A 16,359-nucleotide genomic window follows, 5' to 3' on the forward strand; every position below is an offset into this window, starting at 1 on the left:
TTAATTTTATTTTAAATGAAGCTTCTTAAACATTTTTAAAACCTTATTTACTTTACATACAATAGTTGTTATATACTATAGACTTAGAGAGACCTAAAAACGTTAAGATGTCTGACTGGCACGCGAAACCTTAAATGCGAGTGAATAAATGAAGACTCAGCCCACCACTTCGGAAAGGCTGCTGACCCCGTGTGAGAACTTCTCTGTGAGGCTCCTAGTTCATTCTGTGCGGGGGTGGAAGGAGGGCAAGGCTGTTCTATAAACCCTTTAACACCCAGCCCCGTTGTAAAGAGTGATTAATAAATAATGCTTTTGGTCTGTCAGAGTCACTGCTGCTTGAGAACAGCCCATTGACAGCTGCTCATGCTAAAGAATGAATACAATATTGGCACTGCTTTCAGCACGACCGATTCATTGTACTTCCTATTATGAACAGTCATGTCAATTTGTATAAAATATTTTCATGCTTGCTAAATCAGGTGGTTTTACATATCAATGCACTGTTGATCCCTGGATTAAAGTAGTCTTGAGCATCACTAAAATGAATTGGAAACCTTTGGATTCACACATTTTGTTTACCATGCAATCAAACATGATTTACAGCAAATGCAGGAATGTAACTCTCATCAACTGTTTCTCAGCTATAAATATGAAAAGAGGATGGTGGTTCTGTAGCTGCACAATTGTGACTGTTAATGAGGGCTGGAGTAATGTTTTTAATTTAACGGAACAATAGTTCTTAAGTCATCTTTTGAGGAAAAGATTATTTAAATATTTGAAATCTCCATGCTGTTTATACATGCTCTAAATGCTAAGTGATGTACTATTGTAATCTCTATTTATTATAAACTTTATGTACATAACAGCACCTGTTAGATATAGAATGGTCATACTTTTAAACAGTGTAGGAGCTTGCCATCTGTGTTGCTTAGACATAACAGTTAGTGCTGTTCTAACAAACAAACAACTAACTATTAGATGAAAGGTCAATATACCAAAAACACATGATCACAGAACTTCACCCCAGGACCAAAATCACTTAAAGAATCATTTCCCCCCATTTTACACATGATGTTAAGCACAGACGTACAGACATTAAAACAATGTTCCAGCCTACAGCGTCTGTCAGTGGCAGAATCACAAAGTTGGTATCTAGACTCTCAGGGTATGTCTACACAGCGAGTGGCAGCCCTCAGCAGCTAATCTCAGAGTCCAGATTGACAGACTCAGGTTTGCAGGGCTTGTGCTACAGTGCTAAAAATAGCTGTATAGATGTTTAGGCTTAGGCTGGAGCTTGGGCTCTAAGATCCAGCCTGAGCCCAAACGTCTACACAACTATTTCTAGTGCCTCAGCGCAAGCCCAAGTCTGTCAATCCGGGATCTGAGATTTGCTGCCACGGGCTATGTTCAAAGTGCTAAACAATATTGCCTCTTTCAACAATTTTCATAGCTAGGTGTTTTGATTTGTAACAGTTACAGGAAAAGTTTATTTTTCTCCTCCCATTTTACATAGATTTTAAAATTAACACAAAGAAAAATGAAAGGTGTCAGTCCAACTGTAGTGGCAACAGAAATTCTCGGAGGTGAGAAGGCAGTCCAGTCTCAATGCCCTATTCACTCATTAAATTGCCAATAACCATGCTAACCATGGTAATTTCTGTGATATGAGCATGTGCCTAACAATTGGACCAACACCATCAAACTCATCTGAACGAAGATAAACAGCTATCAGCTAGGAACAACGTTCAAGTAGTACTTTGGCGGATGACACCATGAAGATTGATTTGAGCAGATGAAAGCCTATCTGCCATTATCAAACTTCTGAACCTACCAGTATCTTTAGTATTTTAGACAGGCAGACAAACCAGTCATTTAAATTTTCACTGTTGTATACTTCACTCTAAAAATTTGTTTGACTTGATACAGATCATTCATGAAAGCATCCAACAATGTTGGCTACAAAGGGTTACTAAAGCACTGGATGTGAGCTGGCTCATAATCCCAACTCTCACAACAGCTGCTGCTGCTGCTACTTGTTCTGATTTGATGATTTAGTCAATGTCACACAACTTTAGAATTTTTTTGACTAATATTTGTTTTAAGTACATCCAGGACTTCATTACAAGCGGCATGGGATGAATCTAGTGTGCACATTACTGAAGTAACAGAATCTCACTGATGTCAAGTTAAAAGTTTTATTTATTTTTTTAAAAGTTCAAAACCCATTTTCAATTTAATTTTAATTTATTTTACAGACAGTTTCTGGAAATATATAGCTGGTGTTTGCTTCCTATTTGTTTGGCTTTCTGATACAAAATCTTACATCATCGCTATCTAGAAAGGCCTCAAAATAGTTACAATAATGATTTTTCTCATTCTTGGCAACTGAAATAAAATGAAAAAACCCTCATTGCTATGGAAATAAATCCATAGCGAGGAAAAGATACAAACACGATGGGCACCATTTAAAAACATCTCAAAACACATTAACTGTTCAGGCACCTACAGTAATTGCTCTATTTCCCTACACTGAAGATAAGAAATCCTGTCATACTGCAATCCCTGCAGAGTAGCACGCATTGAAGATCTTACATGGCACCCACTCTAACTGGAAGAGAAGTTGAATACTGCTGTGTGCTGAACAAATTCCTGTATTATCTCAGAGTCGCACACTGTATACAATTTACACCCTTTGGAACTAACAAGTACCACCTTTTTATGAAGTTGCTTTGGAACCTCAATCTGGCAAACCAGCTTTAAACATTGACTATATGTTTACAAGCTGAAAGCATTTTTGTCTTTAAAAAGTTCTTTTTAAAGATCTATGAACAAGGTTGACTTTACGCTAAAATAAATGCCAAACAGGAAGCCAACATATTTACAAAAGAAAAAGTTTTATAACAAAATAAGTTATATACAAGTCACCACGGGGAAGGGAGATTTCACAATCACTGTGCCCACTAATTCACTACGAGTTTACTGTGAGAAAAAATCTTGTGGGTAATACTAAAAATCTGTAGGAAGTGATCCCGCCCACTTCAGGAGTTTTTACACAACATCTTGCACTTAAAAGCTCCAGCAAAATGTTTGGTCCATACTGTTCTACTGAGCAGATTTCAGTATCGTCTGTTCATCTTCTTGAATTTCTCATAGTGGTAGTCATCTGTTGCTTTCTCATTGGGTGGGCGCTTGCGATTCGGCGGGGACCCTTGGAAGGAGAGAGAGACACCTTATTTCCTATTCTTTAATTAATAAGAGGATAGCGCAGGGAAGCATCATTCTCCTTCATCTCCTAAAGAGTTAGTCTAATGACCTTTAAGCCACCTGGCCTGCAGCACCCCTGCTATTCTACACTTGCGCCTCCAATAATGCCAATGTTCTTCAGACTTGATTCTTTATTAGTCCAAATCCTTCCCTCCCCTTCCAAGACAGGTCTGCCCAACGCTCTTAAAATCCCCACCTTCAACATCCCCCATTACTCCAGCTTTGGACCTCAGCTGAGCACAGACTGATAGCAATGGTGTGCAGCCAAGCATGGGATGGAGAGCTAAAGTGTGAATGGGTCATTTTCTACATGTAATTCTGACCCTTCACCTACGATGGGAGATAGCAGGAGGGACATCTTCCATCCAGGTTGCTTCAGGACTCATCTAGCAGGGAGCACATCAAGAAGGGCATAGGCATCACCTTTCCCTTGAAGATCAAAGGCAAACCACTCTACAATACAAATCCTTCCCACCAGTTCAGGACACCGTGCCTTAGAGGACCAGAAGAGAAGGTCATATCTGTTCATGGATCTTGGATAAGGAAGACTTGATACCTCCAACAACCTGGCCGTGCTTTGTGTTTAGTACTCACGCTCGGGTTCTGGCTTCTCCGTATCCCCCACTCTCAGTGGACGGGCTTTTGGTTCTTCTTTATTCCTCCTCACTGGTGCACTCAGCTCCTCATGATAGACTGGAAGAAGAGACACCAAATGGTGAATTTTGGAGAGTAGCAGTGTTTAGATGTAGAATCACAGAAATATACACCTGGGAGGGATCTCAAGAGGTCACTTAGTCCATCTCCCCACACTGAGGCAGGATTAAGTACACCTAGACCATTCCTGATGGATTGTTTATGTTTATCACATATCTTTCATCTGTTGGGATTAAATTTTAGCAGAAACACAAATGGAAGCCGGGAGCAATCACTATGATCAGCCTGTGGCTACGGATATTGAATGAAGGCAAAGCGATGTGACACTAAAACTTTCAACAGTTCAGGGGATTTTTTCTTCTGGTTTCTTTCCACCTTTGCATCTGACCTAGCTACTGCTTCATCGTGGTCCTGAGACTCTCCACTGTCTTTGGGTCCCATGAATATTAATCTGAAGTCAGCCATCTGGACATGGTGAGAGACATTAGGAGGTTGCCTTTCCTCCAGATCCTGTACGAGAGGCAGTCTCAGAAATGAACTCTCTTCTCTTGTCTAGCAATTCTGTCTCACCTGAACATTGGTCTGTTCTAGCATCCCAGAATGCTCTCGCTAGTCCAGTAAGACAGACTTTGTAATCACAGGATGGTCAGGATTTTCCATCATACATCCAAGAGGTCATTTATGGGCCCCAGTCAACTGGGAGTTCACGAGTGGAAAGTATGAGTAACATGCCCTATCTTCAGTCCTACTGGGGGAAGGGAAAGATTAGGCTAGCCCAGATGTTTTCCATGTGAGACCCTCAGAAGGAGAAAGTCAAACAGTGCTTAAGATTGACCATGTGAATTAATAAACTCCGCTTGCATCAGACTTAATTCCACACCTTATTGCCTCTAATCAGTAGAGTAGCCATCCATACCTGGGACTGGAGAGTTACACAATTAGACAAACATGTGTTAGGGATGGTCAGGTATACTGGGTCCCGCCTCAGTCCAGGGGCCGTACTAGATGACCTATGAAGGTCCATGATACTCACATCTGTTGTGCTGAACGTAGTTCACAGCCATGTTTGTAGGAACAAAGGAGGTTTCACTGTCTTTCTTTTTGTTTTGCTGCTCCGCCAGCAGCCTTGCCTTGGCGTCCTCAGTAAAGATGATGTTTTTTATTTTTGCGCTGAAGAGAAAAACAAACGAGGAAGAAACTTGTTTATATGCTGCAGGTAGAAAGAAGCCTGGGTCCCCAAGTATCAAAACACACAGTAGAGCAGTTTTATCTACGAGTTAGTGGATGGACAGTTTCATGTTGGTGGGGCAGCAGTTGTTGGTGTCTTTGACTTGCAATCTGTTTGTCAGAGAATTGGCAACGCTGTAAAGATGAGTGCTCCATCCCAAGGATGAAGAGGAACGTCACATCCCTCTACAGCTCACCCTATGTTAGTACTTGCTGGGAGCTAATACTACTGGAAGATGCTGCATCACAGACCCGGGGAATGAACCCCTCTATTATTCTGAGTGCTTAAGCGCCCACAGGACCCCACTGTGCTTGGTGCAGTACAAATCACAGAACAAAGAGACTGTCACTCCCCTAAGAGCACAGGAAGAGGCAGTATAAATTACCCTATCACTTGCCTATCAATCAGCTTGCCTCAGCCATGACCTGCAGGGATCACCAGTTATCAAACTATAAATAACTGAACAGTGAACCACATACTCTATTCCCAGATCCACTTCAGGAATGCCACTCAGCATCTGATTGGACAGCATCTCTTCGGTCTTCTTGGCTGAAGAGACGCGGATGCTCTCAGGCAGCTCGTACAGACAGTCCTCGGCATTCTTCAGCTTTACCTTCTGCTCCTCACTTTCTACAATCCCCTTCCTCTTCTTCAGCTCTGTCTCGATGTACTTCATCCTTAGCAGGAGCACATAAGGGGACAGCTGGCATTAAGTTCTATTCCTTACACATCCCTCCAATACCACAGACCACAGCTGTGTCACTGTCCCAGCAGGTAGGAGGGAGGAATGAATGATTTCTCTGATGTCACTCAGTCAGCAGGGGGGCACTGAGAAGCAAGAGATCTGCTATTTTCTTCCAGAAACTAATCAAATCCTCCCTGCAATAAGCAAGCTCTTTACCAATCCACAGAGCAGGTTGCCAATAGCTCACAGTCTCAGTGGACCACCTGGCTGGCCAGCAAGTCTAGGCTCTAACCACAAGACCACGTCGGTTTCCAGAAGGTTAAAGATCAAGCAGAAGTTTCAATGTATATTTGGAAGCTACTCTGAAAACTCTCCCCCCGAAAAAGGCCTAGGACACCCAATCCAGCATAGTGAATCAGAGCATACAAACTATAACAAAACAAACACTTACATGTCAGCATCCTCATCCCGCCTGTTGGTTTCTGCTGAGAAAGAGGTTCCCAGATTGAGGTCCTCCTCTTCGTTAATCCTAAATGGAACAAATATTTTTTTAAAGAATTTGACAGCCTAAGGTGTAAGCGACCAGTCAGACTGCATTAACTAAAGCCTTCAAAACAACACGAAGCCTGGAGCATTTTGCCTGCGTTCTTCAATAACAAAAGCCGCCTTGGTGCCATTAACTGCTGCAGACTCAGCAACGTTCAAGGGAGTGTTTTTCAGGACCAAGTCTCCCACACACCCACCTGTCCTTGCCGCGTTCTTTCAGCTTCTTCATGTCCACCATCCCACCGGTCTTTATCTTAAAGGGATCATCCTACAAAACAAAAAATAGTTCAAAAGCAGGAAGCTGGTGCCTAGGTTTATACCATCCTCAGGTTCATTTTCTTGAAAATCCTACACTTCCACCACCTGGGCAAAAATGCCTATGATTTTTCTATAGTAAGAGGCTGCATCCTAACCTGCCTTTTATTAAAGCAAGTCATTACCTGGAACTAGACTTTCAAAGAGACCTACTGGACTGAGCAGATGCTTTCACACCGATATGAACCAGCAGTGCAGTAATGAAAGTATTTAGAACTTACCGCCAACGTTGTCTCTTCTTGCAATTTCTCCCCAACAAGCAGGGCTGCAGCACTAGCAAAACACACAAAAAAGACAAAATTAAATGCATAGAGAACAAGTCCACAACACTGCCAGTGATGACTACCACGCAAGGTAATTTCTTAAAAAGAATATAGTTCTTCTTAGCCCTTCTCTAACACCTTCTACCTGGGGATCTTAAAGTGCTTTGATAATACTAAATAATGAATCCTCACATCACCTTTATGCGCTATGGAATGATTATCTCCATTTTACAGATGGGAAACTGAGTCAGAGATAGCTTAAGTGATTTACCTCAGGTCATGCAGCGAGTCATCAGAGTTCGGAACAGAACTCTCTGTACAGAATGAACCCTGACTCTCAGTCCCCTTTTCTAGTCACTACACAACATTTCTTTCCATCAAAAAGCTTAAAGGGGGAAAATGAAACAGGAGAGACTTGTTTTATGGGTCTCAATTTATAGCTATACACTACAATGTGGTGTGTAAGATACTGAGTCCTAACCCCAGCCCCCCAAACGGTACAACTCTGGGAGATAAAAACCCATCCATGAGGGTGATATGGTTAATTAGCAATATAAGGCATATTCTTTGTAAAGTATGACCCTATTCTCATTATTTAACTTCATAGGTATGCTGGGAACAAGTGCCCCACAATAAAGTCTGTTAAAAATTACTGCACCTATCCCCAATATCTCCTCTTATCTGTCTTCACATTTTTAATGTACCTGCTCCTCTGACAGGTCAGATTCTTGTTGCCACTGTGACATATTACCATTTCTGACTGAAGACGCAAGGAAAGGCAGGAACATCGACCCTCAGGTGAAACACAAACTTGCCTCTTTTACTGTGTCACCTACCTCACCCCATTGGGCCGTCTTCTGAGACTCTGAACTTCTTTTGCTTCCTCAAGTTTTAGTCTGAAGAAAGAATGTTTAGTTTATTAAGATAGTCTTAATACAAAAAACAACAACAAAGAAAACAACAGGCATTTTCTGCACCTATCACTCAACTTTCAGGGCAGACTTTTCACTGACATGTTCAAGCAGGTTTTCTAAGCAGATCTCGCTCTTTTTGATACTATCAGACAGCTTTCACATTCTCCTTCACAAACCAACGGGGAGAACCTTACAACATCTGTCTGAATACACCACTTCTGTACAAGTTCCTTCAGCTAAGGAAGGAAGCATCCAAAGATGGCTTCCAAATCCAAGTCTCTCTATCCAATGGGCAAAAATGCTGCCTTGGGTGACCAGCCCAACTTCAATTTTCAATTCGTTAAGATGTTTTGTTGCGAGACAATCGTGGCTGGACAAGGGAGTCCTTGAATCAGATGCATTATCTGTCACCACTTCTGTCAATAGTTAATGCTATCTAATAAGGTATTTTAGGTAAGGCATTTCCAGACAAGCAGCAGTGAACTTGTGAAATGCCCTACCTAGGCTAGATGTAGCAAGCAATATGGTCAGATGAACATTATATAACTAAGCTACCATCAAGATGTATTGATGCTTGAGTGACACAGAGAAGACAATCTTAATATTCGTGTAAATAGTAAGTGTGTATATTTAGAGTTTAGACATTCTGAATTTCTTGAACATTTAGAAATTTCATTACAAAATACAAATTGCTTATAATTCCTGCCATGAAAACTGTATCTTAAAATAATTTCCAGAGTTAAATTAAAATAAGAGCAGAGAGAGAAACTAAAAGGAGTAGTCAAGGGATAAAACATATGGTTAGAATGTGGAGATCTGAAAATAAGATTGCAAGTCAATGAAGCTGGTCAATTTCAAATGACAGGAGTTGCAGACAAGTAAACTGGTAATCCTGCATGAAAGGACCGAGAGGAGGCTGGTACTAGGCAAACAGAAAGAACTGGGAGGGGAAGATTCATGGAAAGCAGTGAATTTTCCTTTTAAGTAAACAATTTAAATCAGAAGCCTAATGGGAAAAAAAATCATTCATCTCTGATGGGCCAGTTAGGCAGCAAACGTTTGCTTATGTTCTTTGATTGGTTGAAGTTCAGTACGAACTGTTTGCCTACAAGTCAAACAGAACGCATATATTTGCATGTACGATATGATACAACAACATTACTATTAACCTCAGTATTATTCTTCTGGAAGTAAACAGAAACAAACCATACTCATCCCATGACTATTTGAGCTAAAAATGGACCAGGATTGTTATCATGTAAGTCTCACTTGTATCATGTAACAACAGGGATTCTTAGGTTGTCTTGACTGGCTCCCAAATGGAACCTCCTTCCAGTCAGTAATGTCTCTATGTGCAAATAACTCCTGATGAGATTTTACAGTTGAATAAACACTAGCCAGGAAAAACAAAGCAATAACATAAGGAAATGTAGAATAGGCCTACAAATTCCAAATGTAAGAGATTTCTCCATTTTGATTTCTGCAGATTAGAAGTGTGACTACAATATTTGATACATTTAAAATGGAGACAATATTTAGCTAAAAATACTGCCATGAATACTAGCTCAAGGTTTCTGAGTCAATGACTACAAGAGTTTTTTTGGGGAAAGCGGGATAGGGGACATTACAACAACCCATCTAATTCAAATTAAATGTGTACAACTTCACTTAGGTGTCTTTTCAAGTGCTCTATACAGTTTTCTAGCTGACTGACCAAGGTTACACTGCTAGATATTTATTTATTTATTTAGTGGGTAAGAGGGACAAAGGTACAAAGAAGTTTATAATGTATGATCAGTGATTTATAACAATAAAAGATTACAGGATTAATGGTAAACAGCACAGGTAATACTTTTACTTTGATTATTTATTTGAAACACTGTCATACCAATCCAGTTCTTCAACTGAAATCAATGGCAGTTTTGCCATTGCTGTCAATGGGAGCATGATCCTGTTTCTTAGTCTCCCATCCATACCAGTGGATTCTGCATGTAAATTTTCTTTTGGGGATAGATGTTCCCTCCTAAATGCATGTTAGTATTTTGCAATATATTAAAAGGTCAATACATCCACTCTGTCCATGCTGCCTAATCAAGTGGCCAAGATTTTCAAAACTGGGTGTCTAAAATTAGTCCTCTAAATCTGTATTTAGGGATTAAATAAACAGTCTGATTTTCAACAGGTCAAGCACCCAATGACTTCACTACACAAAAAATAAGGGGGCACAGTGGGCCCACAGAAGGTTGCCACTCACCCTGGATTTCTCAGGTTCCTCTTCATTTTAAAAAGTCAATCCCACAAGTGGGGCTTTGAGGGACAATCATGGGCCTAGAGCAGCGATACTCAGACTGAGGTTCGTAAGCTGCAAGTGGCTCTTTAATGTGTCTCCTGTGGCTCTTTGCAGCACATGATATTGAAACACTGTGTGATTTAATTATTAACCAATCAGGATGCTTTTACTGGGTTGTTAACAATTGTAGATGATAAAATAATACTTCATCAGTCATTTTGCTGTGAGAACCACACACACAAACAGTGAATTCACATTACTGTGGTTCTAGGTAATGTTGATTACTAATTAGGCTCCTGAACCACTGAGGTCTGAGTATCATTGGCCTAGAACAGTGGTTCTCAACCAGGGGTAAGTGTACCTCTGGAAGTACACAGAGATCTTCCAGGGGGTACATCAACTGAACTAAATATTTGCCTGTAGGAAACTGACTTTGCTAGTGTTTTTTATGTAGCCTGTTGTAACGCGAGGCAATGACTGGTTTATACTGCTCTGTAGACTGTACACAGACATGCGAGTACAACATTTGAATTCCCATTCAGCACCAGTGGGCGGCGACACGCTATTTTAGGTCTGTATCTGTACGCAAGCGGTTTTCAAGTGAGGTGCAACCTGCTGGTGCCCAAGGCAAATCAGACGCTGGAAAGGCGGCGAGCCAGTGGCGGAGCGAGAAGGACACTGCGCCATGCAGCCTCGGGACAGCGGGACACAACCCCGCCTTGTTAGAACGCCGCTGCGCCACGTGACCAGGGCCCGTGCCCCCTGCAGGGGTCGCCCACCCACCTGACCTCCTCGGTGACCTGCTCATCCTCCTCCTCGTCCTCGGAGTCCGCTCTCCGGCGGCGGAAAACCTTCCCCGACGGCATCTCGGCCACCCGCGCGGGCCTTCGCTTCCCTCGACAACAGCCCAGCCCCGCTTCCGGCGCTCGGTGATTGAGTCACGGCGTCGCGCTGACGTCACGCGCTCTGCCTACATTCCCGTACAGCGGGGCGGGGCTGCGTGGAGCTCGCTCCATAGGGAGGTGCCTGGGGAAGGGGGCGTGGCTATTGCAGGGCTGGGCCAACTGGGTGTGCACAGCCTGGGAGAAGGAGAGAGAGCAGAGCCAGGGGCGTCCATTGCCCAGAGGGAGGAGGAGGAGGAATTTCCCGGCCAGCAGCCTGGGATGGAGGTAGGAACAGGAGTTCGTGATTGGCAAACAGGCTCGGATCAGCTGCATCTCAGGCTTCTGGAGGAGTTCAGCTCGCTATTCTAGGAAGGGATGGGATGGGATCAGCTGCAGTCTCTATTTCTAGGAAGGAATCAAGCATATATATATATATATGTGTGTATATATATATATATGTGTGTGTGTGTATATATATACACACACACACAAAGTGCCCTAGGGACCAACTAAGATCAAGACCCCCCCTTGTGCTTGACAAACACAAAGTAGCAGTATGTGGTCCCTGTCTCACAGAGCTTACCTTGTAAATGGACAAGAGAGGCAAAGGGTATGGGGATATACAAACAGGCTTTGGCAAGGATTCAGTTGCATGATAAATATTAGGAAGGGGGCGTCACCGGCATTATATATTTTAGTAAGGGATTAGTTGCTTTATTGCTGTATGTGTTTTAGGAAGAGACAGTACCCATTGCTTTCCATATTCTAGGGAGAATCTGTTGTATTTGATATTTTAGGAAGGGGTTTTGGTGCTTCAGGAAAGGGTTGATTATATGAGGTGTAGTTTAGTAATGATCCATATCTATTAGCCATTTTAGGGGGGATTGGGTATAGTTGATGCTTTTGGGAAGAGATCAGTTACATTTGATAATTTAGGAAGAAGAGTAAACTGTCATTATGTCACTTGGTTGATTCCTTACAGCTAGTCCAGGGTTTCCTCCAGTATATATTTAATGTTTTTGGTATGCCTAATGTTCTGTGTCCCAAGCAATGTGGGTTTCACTCATTCAACAGGGAGTTTATTTCACAAACTGATAGCTCTCATCATCAGGATTTTTTTCCAGATATGGGCCCTTATTCTGCAATGGGTTTTGCACAGGTGTAAGGGGCTGCCTGTGTGGATAATATTGCAGGATTAGGGTAGTGATCCTGAACCATCCTGGTGAATTGGTAAATGCCTATCTCAACATACCTTCTTCTGTCAGATTTTATCTGGGGGAGTTCAATTATTTTAATTTTTTTTAATGAAGAAAAGCAAATTTTAGCATGTTTAATGTAATCCTATGAAAATTAAATTTTATGAAATTTATCAAAAGATAGAATAGAATAAAAGTATACTAAAAAGTGGACTTATTTTTACATGGGTTTAAAAAGAGGTTCAAATTCCTATTATCCTGATATGGTCTCTCCAGAGTAGAGATTAAAGTCCTATCACTTGGGGCATTTAAAACTAGGCCTGGACACAACAATAGAGAATGCACTGTAGGGAACAATCTCACTCCTTTGATTCTTTGAGTCGTCTTATCTTTTAAAATTTAAATTTTACCTCCCAGAAAAAGGAGAGAAAATTACCAACAACTTCTCTCAGATGAATGAGCTAGTGGGGCCTTTCCAAGCCACATGGCTTTTAATGCTGACAATCCAAGCTCCACTCCTCCTTTTACTCAGCAAGTTAAAACCCACCAGGGGTGTCTTGAAGAGATTGCTGCCATGTTTGGCATGATTGTAATTTGCAATCTGGGAAGAGGCCTTGAAAAGTATTTCCCATGGGTGCCTCCTGGCTGTTAAGAAGTGTGGTGGGGCTATCAGAGCATTGGACTGGGAGTCTTGACTCCTGGGTTCTATTCTTAGCTCTTCCCCTGGATGATCCTGGCAGTGAGTCTCTCTGTGGCTCAGTTTAAAATGGGAATGCAACTCATGCAGGAGCTATCACTAAAAGATTTGAGATCCTTAGATGAAAGATACAATGCAAGGTCATCTTCCTTTGTGTGTTAATCACATCAAACGGGCTGCTCAGTGTGAAATATTACCATTATTACCAAATCACTCCATTATTTTAAACATATTTTCCCTTGTGCCTGAGTGCTCTAAATTCAGTACGGGCCAAATTCTGATCGCACTGAAGCCAAAGCAGCTCTGGCACTGATTGCAGTAGGATCAGCATTTCACCCTAAGTGCTGTGAAGCTATGAAGTTGGATGTCCTTGGTGCCCATCCTAAAAGGTAGTTTGGGCTACAGTCTCAAATTTCAGCTAAAGAAAGAAAAAATATGTACATCACATTGCTTGCTTCTTGGTGAATTGGTCATAAGAAACCAGGATCGTGTATTTTAAAAATATTCCTCCATTTAATAACCCTTGAAAGATGGTAACTATCTAGTTTAGGACATCTCCTTCTGCCCTTTTGGCTTGCGTGGTAGAACTACTGCCTTGGCATTTGATTTTTCAGGGGCAGTAATGTTGCAGGCTGCACATTCAGCCACTGGATGGGAGACTCGGCTAACTAGTTGTCTTGTCTGGCTGCTGGTTGGCTGAAACATTTCTGTTTCCAGTATAGATGTATAGAAACTACTTTGGTGCAATTGCACCCTGATCCTGTAATGAGGTACATACGAGTGGACCCTTGCAAACTTGTTGTTACAAGATCCGGTCTTGAGGTAACTTTCTCTGGACCTACACAATAAACTTGAAATATTAGATGTATCCAAAATCCTTGGTAACAAGGAACCCATGAGTGTGTATGGCTCCTTCTATGAATGACAATGTTGTGTAAGAGCCAGGTCTGATTAATTTTGATAACATTAGTATTATTCAGCAATTGCGAAGTGACAGCTGAAGAAACTGATTTCCTTCTCCTGGATGGTTTAATGCATAAAAAATATACAGGGTTCTTTCTCTGTCTGTGTCCTTTTATACCTGTGATAAAATGCAGTTTTTACCACAGGAGAACAACGGCCCTGAAGGAGGAAGAGTAAACTAAGGACTATGTAAGGACAAAGAGTCATTGCCTTAAGGGCTGCCAAGTCCTGGAAAAACTCTGCAGCCCTGTCAGAAGCAGGAGCCAAGCTGCAGAAATGCTGTACTTGCATTCTGTACCAGGTCATTAACATGCAGCACACATTCTTCTTCCTTTGCAAGAAGCAAAGAGCAAGTAATCTATTCTTATTGTTATTTGGATTGCAGTAGCATCTAGAGTCCTAATTTGGGCCAGTTTGTTGTTGTTGCTGTATTGCAGGTGTAAAGGACACAGGGTCTACACAGCCCACTGCAGTGAGCCTCCCAGCTCAGGTCAACAGACTTGGGTTGCAGAGCTGGCGTTCTAAAAATAGCTGTGTAGACAGTACTTTGAAGTTGTGGTTCAGGCTGGTGCTTGGGCTCTGAATCCTAAGGAGGAGGGTGGTATTTAGACCCACAGCTCCAGCCTGAGCCACAATGTCTACACAGCTATTTTTAGCCCAGTAGCATGAGCCCAAGTTTGTCAACCTGGCCTGGGAGTGTTGCTTCTGCAGTCTGTGTAGACGCACCCAGACAGGGGAAGAAACCTGAATATCTTTACAATAAACTTTTCCAGGGGAAAAAGAAATCTATACTGTGAGCTGTCACCTGGTTGCTGAATGTGCCATATAACTTCATGGGTTCCCAAGTGTTCTGCACTTTATCTCCTAGGGTAGAGTTAAGATGGGTTGATGATAACCTGTTTTTGTAAAACAAAGTGCTTTCACTAGTCTCTATGGATACTGACCATTCCCTATGGATACTGACCAGTCCATTCCTTATTCTTTTCATGGTATTTCTTCTCACTTATACTAGCTGCTAGTAACCCCTATGCTGCTTCAATATCTCTGTCTTTTGTCTGATCAGCCTGGTATAATGAATTGGCTTGAATAGCTAAAGAAACATTTTGGGGGCCGGGGGGTGTGATTTCATGCAAAACACAGACATTCAGGGTTTTTGTTCTGTGTATGTTCTTTACAACTGCATACTGTACATGGTATGTAAGCATGCAGTATGTGGCATCTGTATTCCTAGCTCTTTGCTATGTGTGTAGCACTGTCCTTACCTGAACCTGTTCAGTGTTTCTGTCCCCTCTCCTGGCTGGCTCCTTAACTCTATGAGAGAGAGGTGAGCTGTGGTGTTTTAGTGACAATGTCCTGGGTTCTAATTCCCCATGGTGAGCACGTGTCAGTGTATCCACATGACCCCTCTTTATGGGAACCCTAACTGGGACTAGCCTGGGATAGTCTCTGCCACCTTTCTGAACCATTCCAGCCTAGTATCCTCTCCAGGCCAGGCCAGGCCCCCCTAATAATCCTTCTCCCCCTTTCACATCCAATGGACAATCCCCTGCCCTGTGTGGCTCAAAGCAGCTCAGGATCAGGGGGATCCTGGTGAGTCAGGAGCTTCCCAGATGTTCAGCAGCCCAGCCTCCAGAGCAGGGTTGGCACCTGCCCAGGCTTTCCTAGGATCGCCCCTCTTTTGAGGTAGCCGGGTACCCACTGCCAGCTGCCCAGTGCTATTGGGCTGAGGATCATCCCGGGGGTTTGGTCCCCACAGCTGGCAGCTGTAAGCTTGGGGGACTCCTGCATTTTGGGAGCCCGAGCCCCCCCCCCCACCTAGCGAACCGGCTCCCTGGAGATCCCGGGGTGGGGGTGACGGAGGGCAGAGGGCTCCCCTCTAGCACAGCCCGTCTGGCCGGGCCTGCTGCCCCCCTTCTCCCTCCAGGCTCAGCCCGGCCCCATCGCCTCCTCCCCCGGCCCGGCCCACCGGCCCCTCCCATCCTGCCGGGGTTGCCTGCTGCAGCGCCCGGCCCCTGGCTTCTCCTCCTCCGGCAGCAGGTAACCGGCCCCGCCCGGCGCTGGGGTCTCGGGCCCCCGGCCCGGGAGGAGTAGGCGGGTTGGGCCTAGCTCGGGGGCCGAAGCACCGGCCTTGCCTAGTCAGGCCCCCCCGGGAGCGGAGCGCCTCGCCCCGCGTTCCAAAGGCCACGGGGGCGGGGCAGGAAGGCGTCTCTGTCCGGCTCCCCAGAGCAGCGTCTCCAGACGGGCCGCGGAGTGACTGGGGAATAGGGTGACCAGGTGTCCCGATTTTATAGGGACAGTCCCGATTTTGGGGTCTCTTTCTTATCTAGAGTCCTAGTACTTCCCCACCCCCAGATTTTTGCTGTCTGGTCACCCTGCTGGGGAAGGCGGCTGTGTGATGCTCCCCCGTGCACCCTGCCCTTAACCTGGGGGGCCAAAGACTTGTCACGTCCCCATGCTGGG

At 43.5% G+C, this 16,359-nt stretch overlaps 2 protein-coding genes across 6 annotated transcripts in view; one reads left to right on the forward strand and one right to left on the reverse strand.

Annotated features, from left to right (window-relative positions):
- Window positions 1–2,181: 2,181 nt before the first annotated feature.
- Window positions 2,182–11,107, reverse strand: C18H9orf78 (chromosome 18 C9orf78 homolog). The gene is made up of 9 exons (XM_044992336.1): window positions 10,943–11,107; window positions 7,792–7,851; window positions 6,914–6,965; window positions 6,575–6,645; window positions 6,283–6,360; window positions 5,626–5,823; window positions 4,952–5,088; window positions 3,859–3,957; window positions 2,182–3,208 (listed from the first exon to the last, which is right to left on the reverse strand). The coding sequence occupies exons 1-9, from the start codon at window positions 11,023–11,025 to the stop codon at window positions 3,117–3,119; spliced, it is 870 nt and encodes a 289-aa protein (XP_044848271.1). The 5' UTR covers window positions 11,026–11,107; the 3' UTR covers window positions 2,182–3,116.
- An 84-nt stretch (window positions 11,108–11,191) lies between these two features.
- Window positions 11,192–16,359, forward strand: part of USP20 (ubiquitin specific peptidase 20) — a 36,893-nt gene continuing 31,725 nt past the window's right edge. For 4 of the 5 annotated variants that reach the window (XM_044992329.1, XM_044992333.1, XM_044992334.1 and 1 more), the window contains exon 1: window positions 11,192–11,328. The gene's annotated coding sequence lies outside the window, so the exon portion shown is untranslated. Of the gene's footprint in view, window positions 11,329–15,917; window positions 15,937–16,359 lie in introns of those variants that run through there. The other variant, XM_044992332.1, reaches the window with a different exon arrangement.

The sequence above is a fragment of the Mauremys mutica genome, chromosome 18, assembly GCF_020497125.1.
Source record: "Mauremys mutica isolate MM-2020 ecotype Southern chromosome 18, ASM2049712v1, whole genome shotgun sequence".
Lineage (NCBI taxonomy): Eukaryota > Metazoa > Chordata > Testudines > Geoemydidae > Mauremys > Mauremys mutica.